The 17551-nt window shown below is 40.6% G+C and overlaps 1 protein-coding gene across 1 annotated transcript in view; it reads right to left on the minus strand.

Moving 5' to 3' along the window:
- SLC2A12 (solute carrier family 2 member 12) overlaps nt 1-15754 on the minus strand; it is a 43247-nt gene extending 27493 nt beyond the window's left edge. Inside the window, exons 1-2 of the mRNA XM_073337352.1 lie at nt 15487-15754; nt 5307-6644 (exon numbers count right to left, since the gene is read on the minus strand). Of these exons, the coding sequence (XP_073193453.1) occupies nt 5307-6644; nt 15487-15613 (1465 nt within the window). The 5' untranslated portion in view covers nt 15614-15754. The remainder of the gene's footprint in view (nt 1-5306; nt 6645-15486) is intronic.
- Nucleotides 15755-17551: the final 1797 nt, after the last annotated feature.

Genomic DNA, 17551 nt, shown 5'->3' on the forward strand with positions numbered 1-17551 from the left:
AAAATGTCAACTTGTGAACATTAGGCTTTATTAATTTTTTTAAAAGCCCACCCCCGAGAACAAAAACTTAAAGTTGGCTTTGCCTCTACAATTTAAACTGCTTACTGGGAAATTCATTTTCCTCTGAAGCCCTGTAAAGGACGTACAATTCCACTCTCAGGATAAGGCTCCCAGATATCAATTCCCACGCTGTAACTAATGATAACAAATACAAATATAGGGCCTGATCCTGCAAATGCCTACTTTGTAATAGATCTTCAATGGGAATAATCAAGGTAGTCAGCAGTACTTATCATAGTCAGTGTGTGCAAGATCAGGCCTCTGTAGTGTGTGTAGAGACAGAGACAGAGGTGAGATTTTATTGAGAATGATATTTGGGAACAAAGGACCAAGTTCTCAGCTGGTGTAAATTAGTGCATCTCCATTGAAGTCAAGGAAGCTGCACTAATTTATACCAGTGGAGGATTAGGCCCCAAGTGTATTGCTCAACAGCCTAAAAGCCTCTAATCTGCAAAGAGAACAGGCTAAGATTTTACATTAGAAAGAGGAGTCATTTTGCGAAAGTATTTAAAGAACATGCTGTGGGGGTGGTACACACACGCACACACACATGCATACACATATATATATATATAACCAAAATGCAGAAAATTATTTATGCTCCCCTTCAATAAAAGCATTCCTCACCATAGAATAAGTGCCAAATGATGTTCCTAAAAGCAGAAAAAGTCCCTCCACCTATACCTTTTGGGAGAAGTGATCTGCATCTGGTGTTTCTATAACAGAAGTCAGTGTTGTCAGTTTCACAGCTTTACAAGCTGTGGGAAATGTGTAGATCTCATCTGGACAATTACTCTTCCCCGCAATTTCAGAATCACATGCAGAATTTCCTTTATTTGTGTTAGTTTTGCCATTGCCCCAAACTCTATCAGCTCTGTTCAAACTGTGAATTGCTCTTATGTCCATGGGTTTAATTTCACTTGTTGGAATAAATTCAGACCTTGCCATACATTCTGTGCGTTGTCCATTTTAGCGAGAGGCCATCAGGAACTGGTTATGGCTCCTGATAATCTGCCCTGGCCTTGGCCCTGCTTCAGGTTTGAGCTGGTTGAAGGCTGCTCTAACTTACGCCAGCTAGGTACGGTCGTCTACAGATCACGCACCACTTGGCTATAACTGCATTTCATGCTATGGCTATTCTCTCACTCTCCCCAAGCCTGAGACAACCCCTGGGCTGGATGATGTGGGGTGGAATGCATAGGAGCTGGCTCTGCCAGCTCTTTTGTTTGTTTCTTTGTGAATTCCAGATGCTGGGAATATCCCCAGCAGGGGATTTACTGGACTTTTCCATTCTCTTTGCACAGCGTTAGCTTCAGTCCTAAGTGGCACAAAGGGAGCAGATTGGGACAAAGAATCTGATCCTTTGTAAATGGGTGCCATTCCATTACTGTTAGTGTGGAACTGTACACACTTATATCAGGTCTGAAAGTGCCTGCATTGTTTGGGGAGGGAAACACCAGGCTGATGTTGCATGTTTTTTGTTTTAGACGTGTTTTTAACCAACAGGATTATCACACTCAAATTCATGGGTCTCATTTAGGAAAATAATCTCATCATTAGGAATTTCCATTGCCTCAGTCTTACAACTTAATGGTGACCAATGGTGGAGTTTACTTTTATTTACAACACAGAACTTTTTATTTCTGTCCCCAAATGGTTATCACATCATAGATATGACTTACTTTCTATTATTCCAATTAATTTTCTTCCTTTAGTATGCGGCCATGAGCAGATACCCTCTACAGAAGACGTTTGTTTCCTAGTCTATATTAAATACATTTTCACTATTGCATCCAGCTTTCAATATAGGCAATGTATCTGTGATCCATCTACGTACAGCATTAAACTCAACATCCCACTTCTGTTCTGTGTTCTGTTTTAAGGATAGTGTCATCTGTAGGCTCAAATTTCTCAAGTCCTAAGTGTATGGCAAGTTCTTATGCCTGAACAGAAGTCCTGAGGGCCCACATCTCTTTGCAAACACTCACTGAAATCAAACAAGCTTCTACCTCACTCACCTTGCCTTTGCAGCTTCATGTTCACTATGGATTGATAATTATCTGCTGTGCAAGTATTTCTGTTTCCTGATGAAGGGGACTCCTCCCCATTTGACCTTTTTGAAATGCCAGATGTTGATGACAGAAGATAAAGAAGCCAAAGGTGTGTCAAGTATGTCTAACATCTGCACTTTAGTTAATAGGAGCTGATGGTGCTTATGTGAGAAGTGTCAGCGAGACAATGTGTGCTGTCCTGCAGTGTGGTGCAACACTGATTTATTATGCTTGTAATATACCCTAATCATTGTCTGAAACCGAGTGTAAGCGAAAAGCTGGATCGCACTTCATCAAACTTAATGCAAAACAGAGAAATAAAGCTGCCCCTCTTATCTTGCATAAGGGCTTGTTTATATAAATATACAATATATTGGAATTAAACTAGGACTAGACAGCTGCTCTCTTGTCTACAACTCTTTTATAATGCAAAAAGGCTTTAATCTATCTGTTTTCATTATGGTTGTGCCTGAGTGCTTTCATAAGCAATAATAGACAGTAATATTTAGCAAATCAGTTCATTAGAAAATCTAATTGCTTCTAGTAATTTGGTAAAAAGAAGAAACCACTGAGGTACAAAAATAAAACAAAAAATGGCTACCAAGAAAGGCAATAATAACTGGACCTCACACTAGAGCCAAAAGTCTTTGCACAGTAGGAAAAAAGGAAGATGAAAGAGCTGGATTGGAATGATGGATTCACATGTACTCTCCATAAGGATTTGAACTACACATACTCTAAATATCATATGTTTTCTAAATAGACAAAAGGCTATTGTGGCCAGCTTTGCCCGGCTGGGTGAGGTGGTGGGTGCAAGAAACCTTCTGCCCCTTTCAAGGGTAGGCACAATTCCATCTGCCTGGAGGTGCTCATTACTCAAGAAAGAATACAGATGCCAAGTGAGGTCAGCCCCAGCTCTCCTTCTTCATATCAACCAACAGAGCAAGCCAGACACTGAAGGGAAGTTGCATGCTGCACTCACTGAAAGGGTAGTGAAACCTCCACTACAGTCTGCACCATCTGGGGCCCCATGCAGATTGTCTGGCTTTGTCAGTCAGAATGTTCTGGAACTTATACTGTGGCATGGCCCCTCCCTTTCCCACATGGGACATGGTTTAAAAGTAACAATTTGGTAGACAGTGTAACAGGTTGAGGGGATGAGTAATCCAAACATTTTAAATGGGCCATTTTATATAATTGAGGGATTGGTTTTTTAAAAAAAGCTAACACTAAGAAAAATTAATTTAACAGACGAAATCTACACATTTGAAATATCTTTAAAGTGTTTGAGCTGCAAGCAGAAGAAGCCAGGAGTTACATATGAAATTCAATCCTTATCCTGCCTTTCAGCCATGGCACATATAATTACAATATATAAAACCCTCCATTATTTATAGACTCCAGCAATTCCTTGGTTCAGTTAATCTGAGCTTTCTGTATTTAATCAGTTTTAGCTGAGCATTGGACACTGAGTTACTACACTGCATAGATACACCACCATATTTTGATTCACTTCATATACAGTGTACATCGCAAACATGCCTTTGTTCAAACCTATCTACTTTAAAGTCCCTAGAACTCAAGCGTCTGTGGAAAGCAACTTGATTGCATCCCCAATGCTGGAATAAGTTGCCCCTTCCAATAAAATAGATGTCCACATTTTGTTTCATTTGAAGAAACTTTTAATTCCTTGTTTTAAGAAAACTTGTTAATGGAAAAGGAATTGAAATTGTGATGCTTCCCTACTGGTTGCTATTCTAGGATTAGTTTGTGCTCTCTGTTACACTGGTGTAAATCTGAAGTAACTCTTTTTAGTGATGTTACTCAGGATTTATACCCATGTAACTGAGAACAGAATCTAGTCCTTAGACTGGTTATAAAGTACTGAAGTATGCTGGAGTAACTGTTAAACTGCTATCCTTTCAGTGTCTCTTGGCAATGAATATTTATCTCAGGCAGCTATCCTAGTGAGCTATTTATCCTAAATAAATAACTGTTGTTGGGTTTTGTCTTCACATTTTTGCCTTTTCTATGACAGTAGGGTTGTTATGCTCCTGGTAAACTCTTTGTCGTAATTAACTTCAAGGAGTACAGTATGTTTCCAAGCCAAGTTTGTGTCAGGGCACACAGGCACACAAAGTCTGTTAATAAATAATAGGCTTTGTGCATGCACATTTTACAATCTGGTTTAATAAAAGATCAACCCTATGTGAAAAAGAAGGAAAAGAGTAGTTTTAGTCACTGGGAATGGGAATGGCAGGAAAGTTGTCTTCTGTCATTAGTGAGGACCCTACAGTGGTGTTTCTTCTAAAAGCACACTTTGGTTTAAATGGATATTTTATAGATTGAACAATTCTTAACTTTTTGTTGTTTATTCTGTTCAGGATAGGAAGTGTATGGGCCAAGAGAGTTTACTTAGTAGGATTAAATGTTTTCCATTTCCTAGCAGTAGGTTGGGTTACATGGTCAGCGTGGCTACATGCTCCAGAACCTCAGCTGGAGTCAATCGGTGTAGCTCCTGTTGATTTGGGAAGGCTATGCTCATTTGAAGCACCTAGCAATATGTTTTTAACTTGGGTTTATGAGCCATCACAGTATAGCTTATGTATTATCATTTACATGGTAAGAAAAGAAAAGAAAAGAAAAGAAAAGAAAAGAAAAGAAAAGAAAAGAAAAGAAAAGGGGTGGAGTGTGGGGGAATTAAAAATGGTTCTAGACACAGTTAATGTGATACAGAGTTTTTCACTTACAGGTCGCTGATTCAAATCAACACCAGTTGGCAGTGACTGAGGGTGAAATCCTGGCTTTGCCATTGATTTCAATGGGGTGAGGATTTCACCCTGAAAGTTACCATCACTTGGATATTCTACAGACTTATATTAAAATTTCTCAACCTACTTTGTAGTGGTAACATGCCCTCATCACCATTAGTGTTTCTAGAGGCGATCTTAGCAGAGAGGTCAAAGACTGACTGGGCAATGGAGACTAAATTGCTCTCTCGCCCGCCTTGGTTGGTGTCTCCAGAGTCTGTTGGCAGAGCAGCATGGTGGAAACACATACTGCTGCTTAGTGTGATGTTTGTTCTGTGGATTGAGAACTTCAGTTTCCAGTGATGTCAACATGGGCATCTAAAACCAGTGCTTAATTTACTTTTAAATAAATCATTAAAAGGAATAAAAAATATGAAACACTTACTTGGTCCAAGACCTACGGAAAAAGCAGCAACATAAACAAGCAAGCTGGCCAAAGACAGCCATTTCAGAGCAACTGGAACTTCTACAGTGTCTATTACTACGTGGGATCCTCTTTGGCTTGCTGCAGAGGTCTTTCCTCCTGCCAAGGCTGTGCTGTTCTGCTCCTCTGTCTTAGCAGTTTCAAATTTTCTCAGCGTGGTTAGCGATGTTCTGCCTTGGGAAGGCATACCAGCAAACTGCTCCCTGAGACTCTCGTTGCTGGCACTCACGTTTCCTGGTCCATGAAAAATGGAATCTTCCAGGAACTGGTTTCTACAGATATTAGTGAAATTCATGTGTATATTAAGATTTACCAATCCCATAGTGACCAGTGACACTGCCATAATAGAAGAACCAATACACAGAAAGGTTTTGCTTCCAACTTGATCCACAAAAACAGTGGCTGGGATTGTACTAACCACTTTAACCACTCCAACTCCAGTCGAGGCCAAGCTAGCTGCTTCATTGCTCTGGAACCCAACTGACTTTAAAACAGTGGATGCATAAAATAAAATGTTAGGCTGCCCTGTTGTTTGCACAAAAAACACTAGCGTGAGGCCTATTAGCATTCGGGCTCTCATGTTGTCTTTTGAACGGAACAGGTCCAAGAAACTGTACTGATGTTCATCTTTCAAAGAAGACTTGATCACAGTGAGTTCTTCAGCAGTATTTGAAGTTGCCCTGAGCCTTCCCAGTACCTTGCTAGCAGCTTCATCGTTACCTTTCATAACAAGAAACCGAGGACTCGGTGGAAGGAAATACATGGCAGTAGCTTGTAAGGCACCTATTGGTATCACAAGGCCAAACATATACTTCCAGCCATGGGAAACATTGGTGAATACATAATTTGAAATGTAGGCAAAAAGAATGCCAATCACAATCATAAGTTCATTTAATGATACAAGCAGACCTCTTCTATGCTGTGGGGCTATCTCAGCGATATATACACACGTTGCAATTGAGGATAATGATATTGAAATACCAATAGCAATCCGTCCTACAATTAGTATGCCATATGATGAACTGATTATCAAGATCAGGCTTCCCAGTACAAGTAAACAAGATGCTATAATAATCGCAATTCTCCTTCCAAATCGGTCTATTAGGAATCCACCCGTAAGTGATGCTAGTAAGGCCCCAATGAGGAGGGAGCTTACGACTATTTCCTGTTGTTTGCAAGAAAGTGCTAGTATACTGCTTAGCTGAAGAAGAGCCCCAGAGATGAGTCCCAGTTCATAACCCATTAGGAATCCACTGATGGCAGCAATGGTAGATGATAGAAAAGTAAATGTTCCACATCCTGGAATTACAGAAGGAAACCAAAATGAGCTCTGTACCATTCTAATCATCAATAATAAAGTTATTTTATAAACCTGTCCTCAAAATCTTATTCTGAGGTCTCAGTTTGGGGGGAAACGATAGGATCAAATGAAGAAAACCCAACAACATTGATCATATCAAGTGACATTGCTGAAAGCAGGAAAAAATACATCATGTAATGCACTTAGTTTTTCCCCTTTATTTTTAGTATCTCTTAAGCACCTGATCCCAAACCCATTGAAAGACTCCCATTCAGTTATAGAGTTTAATGCCAGGAGGGAGCACCAAATCATCTAGTTTGACCTCCTGTATATCACAGGCCACCAACGTTACCCAGCACCTGCACATTAAACCCAACAACTGAGGCCAGGTCTATACTACAGATCTATATTGGTATAACTACGTTGCTCAAGGATGTGAAAAATTCACACCCCTGAGTGAAGTAGTTATACCAACTTAACCCCCTATGTAGACAGCACTGTGTTGGTGGGGAAGTTCTCCTGTCGACATAGCTGCCGCCTCTCAGGGAGGTGGATTAACTATGTCACTGGGAGACGCTCTCCTGTTGGCATAGTAGCGTCTTCGCTAAAGTGCTGCGGTGGTGTGGCTGTGCTGCTGTAGTGCTGTACGTGAAGACAAGCTCTGCAATTAGACCAAAGTATTACGGCCCACAGGAGACTAGACTATTATGTGCCACAGACAGAGAATAGGAGGGACCAAGGTGCACCCCTGCCTGGGGAATGAGTAAGTGAGATATAGGCAGATAATCCTGGCCAGTGACCCACACCCACACAGTTCAGGAGAAGGGGGGGAAAAAACAAGGTCACTGCCACTTGCTGACTCCACATATGGTGATCAGTTAGACCCTGAGCATGTGAGCATAAACCAACCAGCCAAGCACTTGAGAGAGAAAATGTTTGGCGCCACCTCAGAGCCCTGGTGCTCTCTGTCCAGTGTTCCATCTCCAGCCGGGGCCATCCCTGATGCTTCAGAAGAAGAGAAAAATAAATTGGTGCTGGGGGAAATCCCTTCCAATCCTAACCCCTGCAAGTAGTAAGCTGAAGCCCTGACACATGAACTTTTAGAAACGTAAGATGTAAACAAGAAGTGGGCCAACCGCAGGGCTGTTGAGAACTGTCCCCTATCATCATTTTTTTCCTGTTAAATTTCCAACATTTTTCCTGAGTTTAATTTAGTCGCCATGAAAGGCATCAGACTGACAGCCCTAGAACCCTTATCCACACAGTTGGTATATTATAGACAAGAATAGTTTATGCTTCCTAACCAAAGTGCTTCAGTCCCACCTTGGAGGGACTAACTGTAGCTCACGAAAGCTTATGCTCAAATAAATTTGTTAGTCTCTAAGGTGCCACAAGTCCTCCTTTTCTTTTTGCGAATACAGACTAACACGGCTGTTATTCTGAAACATGTGAGAATATAGTTTATCCTGGACTCCCATTAAATCCTTGGCCTTGCTGAGAATGCAAGGTGTTCCTTTGTGATGTGGACACTTATCCACTGGAAACCAGACTAAGATTTCCCACCCAGTTTTGCTGCTCCAGATAGATAGATTGGATATTTCAGATAAGCCAAATTTTGGGGTGCATACCTCTGAACACTTTGCGATTCACTCATCATTAATCCTTGAGTTCTTTTTAACAAAAAGATCAGCTATTTCACATCAGAAACAGCACAAGGCGTAAGCAGACTAAGCATTTGCTTAGAGCCCCGAGCAGCTCAAGGGTGCTCCCTATTAATTATTAGTATGTGTTGTGTGTGGGGAGGTCTCTAAAAATATTCCTGTTTAGGGCCCCCAATGGGCTAGCATTGCCTCTGTTTCACATAGTTTCTGATGGCTGCATCACTGGGAATAAAAACCAGATGGTGCTAGAATAGACAAAATGGAGAACATGTGCCATTGTATCTCCACTTTAAAATAAACTCTGTTTTATACAACTGAGATTCATTGTTTATTTCTACAAGAAAGATGTAACTAATCATATTCTGCTTGTTGTGAAGCCTTTGCACCCTAGCTTTTGGTGGATAATTCTAGTTTATTATTGTTGGGTTAATTCTTCCACTCAGCATAGTTGTTGTTTTTTCTCAGCATGATATTGGCTGCCACACAATTAGAGCCCAAGTGAATTGACTGCTGATATTCCAGTTAGTTGCAGAGAGCTCATGGACCAGTGGGAAGTGGCTTCTGCAACATAGCACAGACAGTATTTCAACTAATTCTTTTGGGGCAGCTTTGGACGACTAGTTCAGTCAACTTGGCCTGAGAGTGGTGTATGGTAGAAAGATACCTAGCCCATCGGAAAGTAATGGATAGTTCTGTATTTAATGGATAGCTCTGTATTTATTTTCAATTGCTGTGATCTCCTTTGCACTGTACCCAATACTTTTTTCTCCATTTAGGCCTACAGTATCCAAGAACAATAGGTTTATTGGCAGCACTGATTTGTGCAAAGTTACACTGTGGGTCAGATCTTCAGGGGACGTAAATTGGCTTCAACTGAGCTACCCCAATTTACACCTGCTACAAATCTGGCTCCTGGTATACATATGTGATGCAGGTGTTAACCTCATTGCAGAAATTAACCTTCTCCCACCTTTGATCTTCTGCTTTTAATACATTAGTAGTGCTGGGGGAAAAAATCCTCCAGTTAGGTCCTGGTGGAGGAATTCAGTGGGGCAGGAATAAGACATTACTTATGCCCCCGGGGTAAATAGTATGGTTATTTTAAAATAAATTATTTTTGATTTAAAAAAGTATGCCAGTTTGGTGTGGCCCTCAGACAGCTTGGAACTTGCCAGCGTGGGACTCAAGGCCACAAAGGTTGTGCACCACTGATACATGCCAATGTTTAATAAGAATAGGATGATTATTGTATTGGTAATTTTAAATGTTAGCTTTGTTTTTTCACTCCTAGTTTGAGAACCTCCTCTAAGGCCTGAGGCTCATGTTATTAGACCTACTCAGTTTTACAAACTTGCAGCAACTAGTGTTATGCCGTTGATCTACAGCTCTCACCTCCTCTCTCTTCCCCAAAGCAGGTTTTGGAACAGCGAGTTATACCAGTCGAGCAGGTTTTTAATTTTTAGGGAAGACTCTGATTCCCATTTGTTGTCTGACAGTGACCCGCACCCACCACAGTTCTGCAGATGAGCCTATCATCTGTCAATCCTAACATCCTTTTGAAATGAATTGTGCTGCCTTTTCAAAGTTGGCCCTTGAATGTACAGCACCTCCTGGCATGAAAAGGGCAAATAGAACATTCTACAATCTCAGTAGCAAACTCTCTCAGCAGTTCTACGTGAATCACATTGAATCAGCAGTCATTGCTTTTCCCTGGAGCCTATACATATTTTTCTTATTACTGGGCCAAATCTTAATGTCCCTTACCATACTCAGTCCTTACTTGGGCATAATTTCCAATGGGTTAAATCCTGAGAGCTTTATTCAGCTTCCACTCAGGCCAAGTCTACACGACAGAGTTATATCGGTATAACTGTGAAAAATTCACACCCCTGAACGACTGAGTTATACTGACCTAACCCCCGGTGTAGACAATGCTCTGTTGATGGGAGAGCTTCTTCTGTTGACATAGCTACTGCCTCTCATGGAGGTGGATTAAGTATGCTGACGGGGGAAGCTCTCCTGTCGGCGTAGTAATGTCTTCACCTGCGCTACAGTTGTGCAGCTGTAGCACTGTATGTGAAGACAAACTCCAAGTCTTTCCCTGACAAAATTCCCATTGACTTCAATGTGACTTTTGCTTTAGCACTTCCAATAGTTTTACAGACACTCCTTTTAAATGAAAAGAAAAGGAGTACTTGTGTCACCTTAGAGACTAACCAATTTAGCACTTCCAATAGTTTTACAGACACTCCTTTTAAATGAAAAGAAAAGGAGTACTTGTGGCACCTTAGAGACTAACCAATTTATTTGAGCATAAGCTTTCGTGAGCTACACTTTCCACTTCTTCGGATGCATACTGTGGAAAGTGTAGAAGATCTTTTTATACACACAAAGCATGAAAAAATACCTCCTCCCACCCCACTCTCCTGCTGGTAATAGCTTATCTAAAGTGATCACTCTCCTTACAATGTGTATGATAATCAAGGTGGGCCATTTCCAGCACAAATCCAGGTTTTCTCCCACACACACACACAAACCCACTCTCCTGCTGGTAATAGCTTATCTAAAGTGACCACTCTCCTTACAATGTGTATGATAATCAAGGTGGGCCATTTCCAGCACAAATCCAGAGTTTAACAAGAACGTCTGAGGGGGGGAGGGTTAGGAAAAAACAAGGGGAAATAGGTTACCTTGCATAATGACTTAGCCACTCTCAGTCTCTATTCAAGCCTAAGTTAATTGTATCCAATTTGCAAATGAATTTCAATTCAACAGTCTCTCGCTGGAGTCTGGATTTGAAGTTTTTTTGTTGTAATATCGCAACTTTCATGTCTGTAATCGCGTGACCAGAGAGATTGAAGTGTTCTCTGACTGGTTTATGAATGTTATAATTCTTGACATCTGATTTGTGTCCATTTATTCTTTTATGTAGAGACTGTCCAGTTTGACCAATGTACATGGCAGAGGGGCATTGCTGGCACATGATGGCATATATCACATTGGTGGATGTGCAGGTGAACGAGCCTCTGATAGTGTGGCTGATGTTATTAGGCCCTGTGATGGTGTCCCCTGAATAGATATGTGGGCACAGTTGGCAATGGGCTTTGTTGCAAGGATAGGTTCCTGGGTTAGTGGTTCTGTTGTGTGGTATGTGGTTGTTGGTGAGTATTTGCTTCAGGTTGGGGGGCTGTCTGTAGGCAAGGATTGGCCTGTCTCCCAAGATTTGTGAGAGTGTTGGGTCATCCTTCAGGATAGGTTGTAGATCCTTAATAATGCGTTGGAGGGGTTTTAGTTGGGGGCTGAAGGTGATGGCTAGTGGCGTTCTGTTATCTTCTTTGTAGAACAAAGTGGCTGGGAGTGGCTAAGTCATTATGCAAGGTAACCTATTTCCCCTTGTTTTTTCCTACCCCCTCCCTCCCCAGACATTCTTGTTAAACCCTGGATTTGTGCTGGAAATGGCCCACCTTGATTATCATACACATTGTAAGGAGAGTGGTCACTTTAGATAAGCTATTACCAGCAGGAGAGTGGGGTGGGGGGAGGTATTTTTTCCTGCTTTTTGTGTATAAAAAGATCTTCTACACTGTCCACAGTTTGCATCCGATGAAGTGAGCTGTAGCTCATGAAAGCTTATGCTCAAATAAATTGGTTAGTTTCTAAGGTGCCACAAGTACTCCTTTTCTTTTTACGAATACAGACTAACATGGCTGTTACTCTGAATCCTTTTAAATGCAGGCTTTTTGTGATATTTCTGGGTGGAGAGGGGTTTAGACATTCCCTTTAAAAATGCTTCTTTAAAAATATATATATATTTCTTTTGTTTTTGTGAGAACCCTAAAATATATATAGCAATTCACAGTCATGTGCTGCTAATATATATATTTTAATGGGAGGCTTCCATAAAAAATTCCAGATAAACCCCATGGCCAATGGGTGTGTGACTAAAAATAAAAAGGATTGAGAAAGCTATTCATTTATTTTTCCATTTCAATAAAAATGCGTTCTAACAACCAAGGAAGAAGGCAGCACTGCCTGGCAAACAAACTTATCTTTAAGAGCATTTGCTAAAAGGTTTATGGTTTGTTCCTGAAAAACAGACTGAGGATAGTAACAGTATAGCCTAGAGTTCAGCATGTGTAATTTGAAATTAGGGGTGGAGATGGGGAGATGAAAATGTTATGGAGGGAGTGAATCCTTCCCCATTATTTTTTTAACCTGTCATTTGGTGCAATCTGAGCCATTTCAAAGGTAACTGTATATTATGAGATGCACGGGTAAGTCATTTCTGGCAGGGGAGATTTACAAGCTTTCAGAGAAGGGGTGATTCCATCAGAGGCAAATAAAACCATCCTTATCTGCCCTTCAATTTGTAGCAAGCTCCTGACTATGGAAATTTCTAACTCTGTCCAGCACATCACAGCAGCTTCACAGATGAGATTATTCCAGGCATGGAGATTCCTTTTGTGCACAAATGTTTCCACATTGTTTTTTAATTATTCCACAAAGCACATTTCAGTTTCTCTGTCTCCATAATGACACAATTTTTTTAAAAGAATTGTAAATAAAATTATTTTGTTGTTATAATTTATTATTTGTAGTACACTAATGCCCACAATGCAGACAGAAGGAAATTGCTGCCCAAACAGGTATGTTGGTTATGGGATGTGGAGTCTTTCATCTCTGTGCCCTTGCTACAAATCCAGCCCACTGTCAGAGTGTCTGGAAATAGATGAATTTTTTTCAATCCCTCACCTTCCTGAACTGCCTCAAGGGTAATTTGGAATGAGAAAGTCTCCATTTCCGGGAAAGAAGTAAACAGTTTTCGGGAAGGTTATAATTTTTTATATTTTTAAATGTTTGCTATTTGCAACTATCTAGAGATTTGGAAAGTTGGGTACAGTTCTATCAAAAATAGATTAATGGTAAATAGGTCAGGCAGTCAAAAGTGCATGATGAAAGGAGTTCATCACATAGATATGACTACCAAACAATGGGATTCCCCCTCTCCAATGGGACAAGGCATTTGTTTGTAGCCTTGGTAGATCATGAGATATCAAACCTTAGAACTGCAACATTTGTATGGAAAATTGATTTTCCCCAGGTTATCTCTTTCCTCTCCCTCTCAGAGCTGGACAGTTAGACTGGATAGTATAAGGAGAGCCCGGTTTTACAGGTGGAAGGATATGGGAAAAAAGAATTAACAAAAGTTTTTAAAATGCTCAAATATGTTTCTAAAATAGTGTTTCTCTAAAACATGTCGCATATGCAGAATACATTGTGTATACATTGTGGTGTGGTTTGTTGGCGCTTGTTGGGAACGGCTGCATAATTCATTCTTGGGTCTGGCTTTTGTAAGCAAGTTGGCATCCCAATCTCATGCAATAAAACCTTTATACCATCATGTAGTCAGTCTACCTCTCTAAAACTGAGTGTGAAAAAGATACATGTCATTGACCTGTTCTGATGTTCAAGGCTTCTTTAGACCCAGCATGAGGCCAAAGGGTAGGCATGAAATATCTTTGTTTTCTCTTGTTGAATTGCCAGTTCCTAAATTTACTTGATTTAGGCCCCAGCCTTATAACTGGATTCAAGAGGGTTAACAATTGCTGAATTGGGACCTGAGTCATGTAGCAAGCTTAATGTGAATCTCATTTCTTTCCTTGTCAGATAACATTTTATTTGCACCCCATATAATAATATTCACTTTTACTATCCAAAATTTTGACTAGATGGTGTAGCAAGTTCAGAAGCACTGTTCATTTTGGGAGCTTCATTTTAAACTTCGGGTATTTGCAGCACCCATTGCCATGTATCTAAGTAATTCAGTTCCTGCTGATGGCACTATCCACCACACAGTGTGAGAACACAATAGAATTCATATACAGAACAATATTTGTTATTTACACAGGGGGAAAAGTTTTACTTTCCCATGGAAGTTAAAACAGTTCAGAAGGATATGGGTCCTTTAAACTGGAGATTACTTTCAGGCCAGCTGGTGGAATACATATTTCATATATTCATAATTCTCCCGCCCTTTAACAATATTTTTAAAAAATCTTGCTGAAAACACAGTACTTTAAAACTGAAATCTGTACAATTGTTATGTCCCTGAAAAAGAAAACAAAAACAAAAAAGAAAACCCAACCCAGTTCACGCTTCGTGGCTGCGTAAGTGCAAAAGACTGAGGTGTTGGAAAATATGGGGTACTGGGTACATTGTAACCTGATGACTATGTTGCATAAATAATGCACAGATTGTAAAAACAATAGTTCAGTAATGTGTCCGCAAACTGAATGGTTTTTTGTTCATTAACCTTAGCTTCCCTGCGATCCCAGATATCAGTGGATATTGCTGGCCTTATCAATAACTTTTTATTACACGCCAACAATATCATTTGTGCCAATAGTATCTTAACATATTTGGGTTAGTTAGTTCATTGCAATTCATTTATTTCTAAGCGAACATTAACTCAGGCATAGCCCTCTCTGGTTTTCAGCAATATTTTCCTTCTTCTGCCTCAGTTGTAAATCATGGTAACAGAATGTAACGATTTTGTGTCCCCTCCTTCTGATCTCAGTAAAAGAATCTCTAGATGTACAAAATGTGTTACACCAGAGATTGGGAGAAAATGACAGTTAAAACAGCAAAGTGCAGATGGATAAAAGTTGTTCTATGCTTGCAAATATTTTTTTCAGTAGTAATTTCATATTGGATTCCTAGTCTGCAGACCCAAAGTCAAACTGCTATAAGCAGGTGCAACTCCCAATGGAGTCCATGAGCTCCAGTGATTTCAAAGGGAGGGTTGAATTTGGTCCTTTGTGTGCATGGGTCGCAATAGAATAGCCATTGTGGGCATCAGTGGCTCTTTTGATCTTTCAGGTGACTAATCTGCAAAAGGAGAAGTATTTACACATTAGAGGGTGCATACATGAGCTGTAGGATCAAGGCCTTCAGGGGGAAGTATTTCAATCACCCTCATTGAAAGGGAAAGGTGACACTTTGTTTTTTGCTCACATTTTCCCTCTCTTGCAATGCCAGGAATTAGGGGGCAGACGAAAGGTGTTAATTTAGACTCTCCTGGCTTTTGCCAGGCTATTTTCTTCCAAACCCGAACATTAGTTACACATATTTGCTCTATTGTCATTCAGTCACAGCTGGCATTCAAACTGTGCCACATTACCTGTCTGAGTGGGAAGCTTGTGTAGGTTGGTGTTGCTGCTGCGGCTGCCTCTGTTATCGTCACTCTCCCCTGTTCTCATTTTCCTGCCCTGCTGGTTGAGGTCCTCCACATTCTGCACAGGGACCATTGCCCTTTAACAGCTCTATTCCACACTTCAGGGTAGAAACACTTCACAGGGCAATTGTCCGTCCCATGCTGCCAACAAACACACAGGTTATTTTCCTCATGGCAGCGTGATGCAGAAGCTTACAGAGTGTATGGCACAGAGTGATTTGTGAACAACTTTGTTTCTATTTCAGAAGGCTTTGCCCTTTCTAGTGACACAGGCTGTTGCTATTCTTGGTAGCCTATCACAGGCAAGTGGGAGGGCCATCTTGCAGAAGTATTGGTTTTGCCTTTAAACAAACAGTTGAAGCCATTAGGCATTCACACAGAGCTCAAGGCACATTCTTTAGCCATTAGCTTAAAGGATCTCTCTTGTGTTAATGTACCTTTAAAAAAAATAAAAACAGAGAAGGAACATGAAGGGAGATTTAAACTATTTGCTGCGTCAGCTAAAGTTAGGGTACTGAATACACACAGATGGTGTCAATTAATTCTTTTGAACGATGAACAAGTTATTGAGATAAATTCTACAGAGCAAAGCAGTGTCAGTCTTTCAGCCTCTGAGTCCAGTGCCCAGTAGTAGTGATGGTATATTTTTAGTCATTTCTACCATGCCGGAGTTGTGCATGGCACTTTACAGATGAATAAAAAGACAAGAGCCTGCCACATGAGTTTAGAGTCAAAGGGCCCAATCCTGGGCACTGCTAAGTACCCACAATTCCCACTAACTACAACCGAAGAAAGGGGCAATAATAAACAAAGGGGGGGGGGAAGCAAGACAAGGGTTACAACAGTGAAAGATGAACTATGTACATAGGGCTAGATAGTGCAACCCTTACTCGAGCATCAGTGAGGCGAGCTGCTCATGTAGGCATGCACCAAGTGAGCCGCTAGGGTGGTGTAGACTTTTAATTTTGTTTCTTTTTTGTTTTGTTTGTTTTTGTTGCAGTTAATGCATTAACACGTGGGGACAGAACGGGAGTGAAGGCGAGGGCAGAGGTGGAAGGCTGGTAACTCTTGCCCTAGTAGCATTTTCAGGAAGGAGCATTCCTAAACGTTTTTCACCTTAATTAAAACAGTCACCAAACATCCCTTATCAGTCTTTGCTTGACAAGGACATTCTACAGAAGAGAAAATAAATGTCTTTTCTGAGAGGTGGGTCACAGGAAAGTCTAGAGGCAGGAACATTTGGATTCCAAAATAACAAAGATTCTTGCTGTGGCCTTATTTATTTATTTATTTTTGACGGTACATTTGGCATTGTGTTACAAGAGTCAGACTAATCCTTCTCCTACTGGTAAATTTTTTTTTTAGAAAGAAAATCAAATAAGAGCATATCAAGGAGTCAGCAGCCGTTGGATGCTGTCAGAGTCTGTCAAAAAAAAAAAAATACTCACTACTGCCAGTGAGATATGTTTACATATGGTACATTTAAAAAAGAAAAAAAAAAATTTCATATTTATTTTGAATTTTTGATAAAAACAGGACGCTGTTTCCATGGGGGGGAGCTGTAATTTTGTTTTGAAAAATCTGTTTTAATTATGAAAATTAACAATTTTATCTATGGCGAGATTTCCCTGTGACAATCTGACGGCCTGCCCTGCTCCTTGAGCGATTCTCAAATAGCTCCCTCCCTGAACATGACTCTTAGACAAAACTCTTAGACTCTTTTTTCAGTTAGACCTCTAAACAGACCCTTGTTTCTTCTAGTGTCCAAAATCCCTAGCCCCTCTCTCTTTAATGAACTTGGGATGCCTGAGGGCATTATCCTATGTGGCATATTGGCTGCAAACAAGTCCCTCGTCCTGGATGCTTGTCTTTGGGAGCACGTGTGCGGCTCAATTTCCCTCTCTTGACTGCTAGTTTGTGGGGTAGCCAGATTCTTTGTTTGACCCACTGTAATGTTTCAAACCCTGAGGTGATATATACCATAATACATTGCGTACCCAAGAGTATATGA

The sequence above is a fragment of the Lepidochelys kempii genome, chromosome 3 (genome assembly GCF_965140265.1).
Source record: "Lepidochelys kempii isolate rLepKem1 chromosome 3, rLepKem1.hap2, whole genome shotgun sequence".
Taxonomy (NCBI): domain Eukaryota; kingdom Metazoa; phylum Chordata; order Testudines; family Cheloniidae; genus Lepidochelys; species Lepidochelys kempii.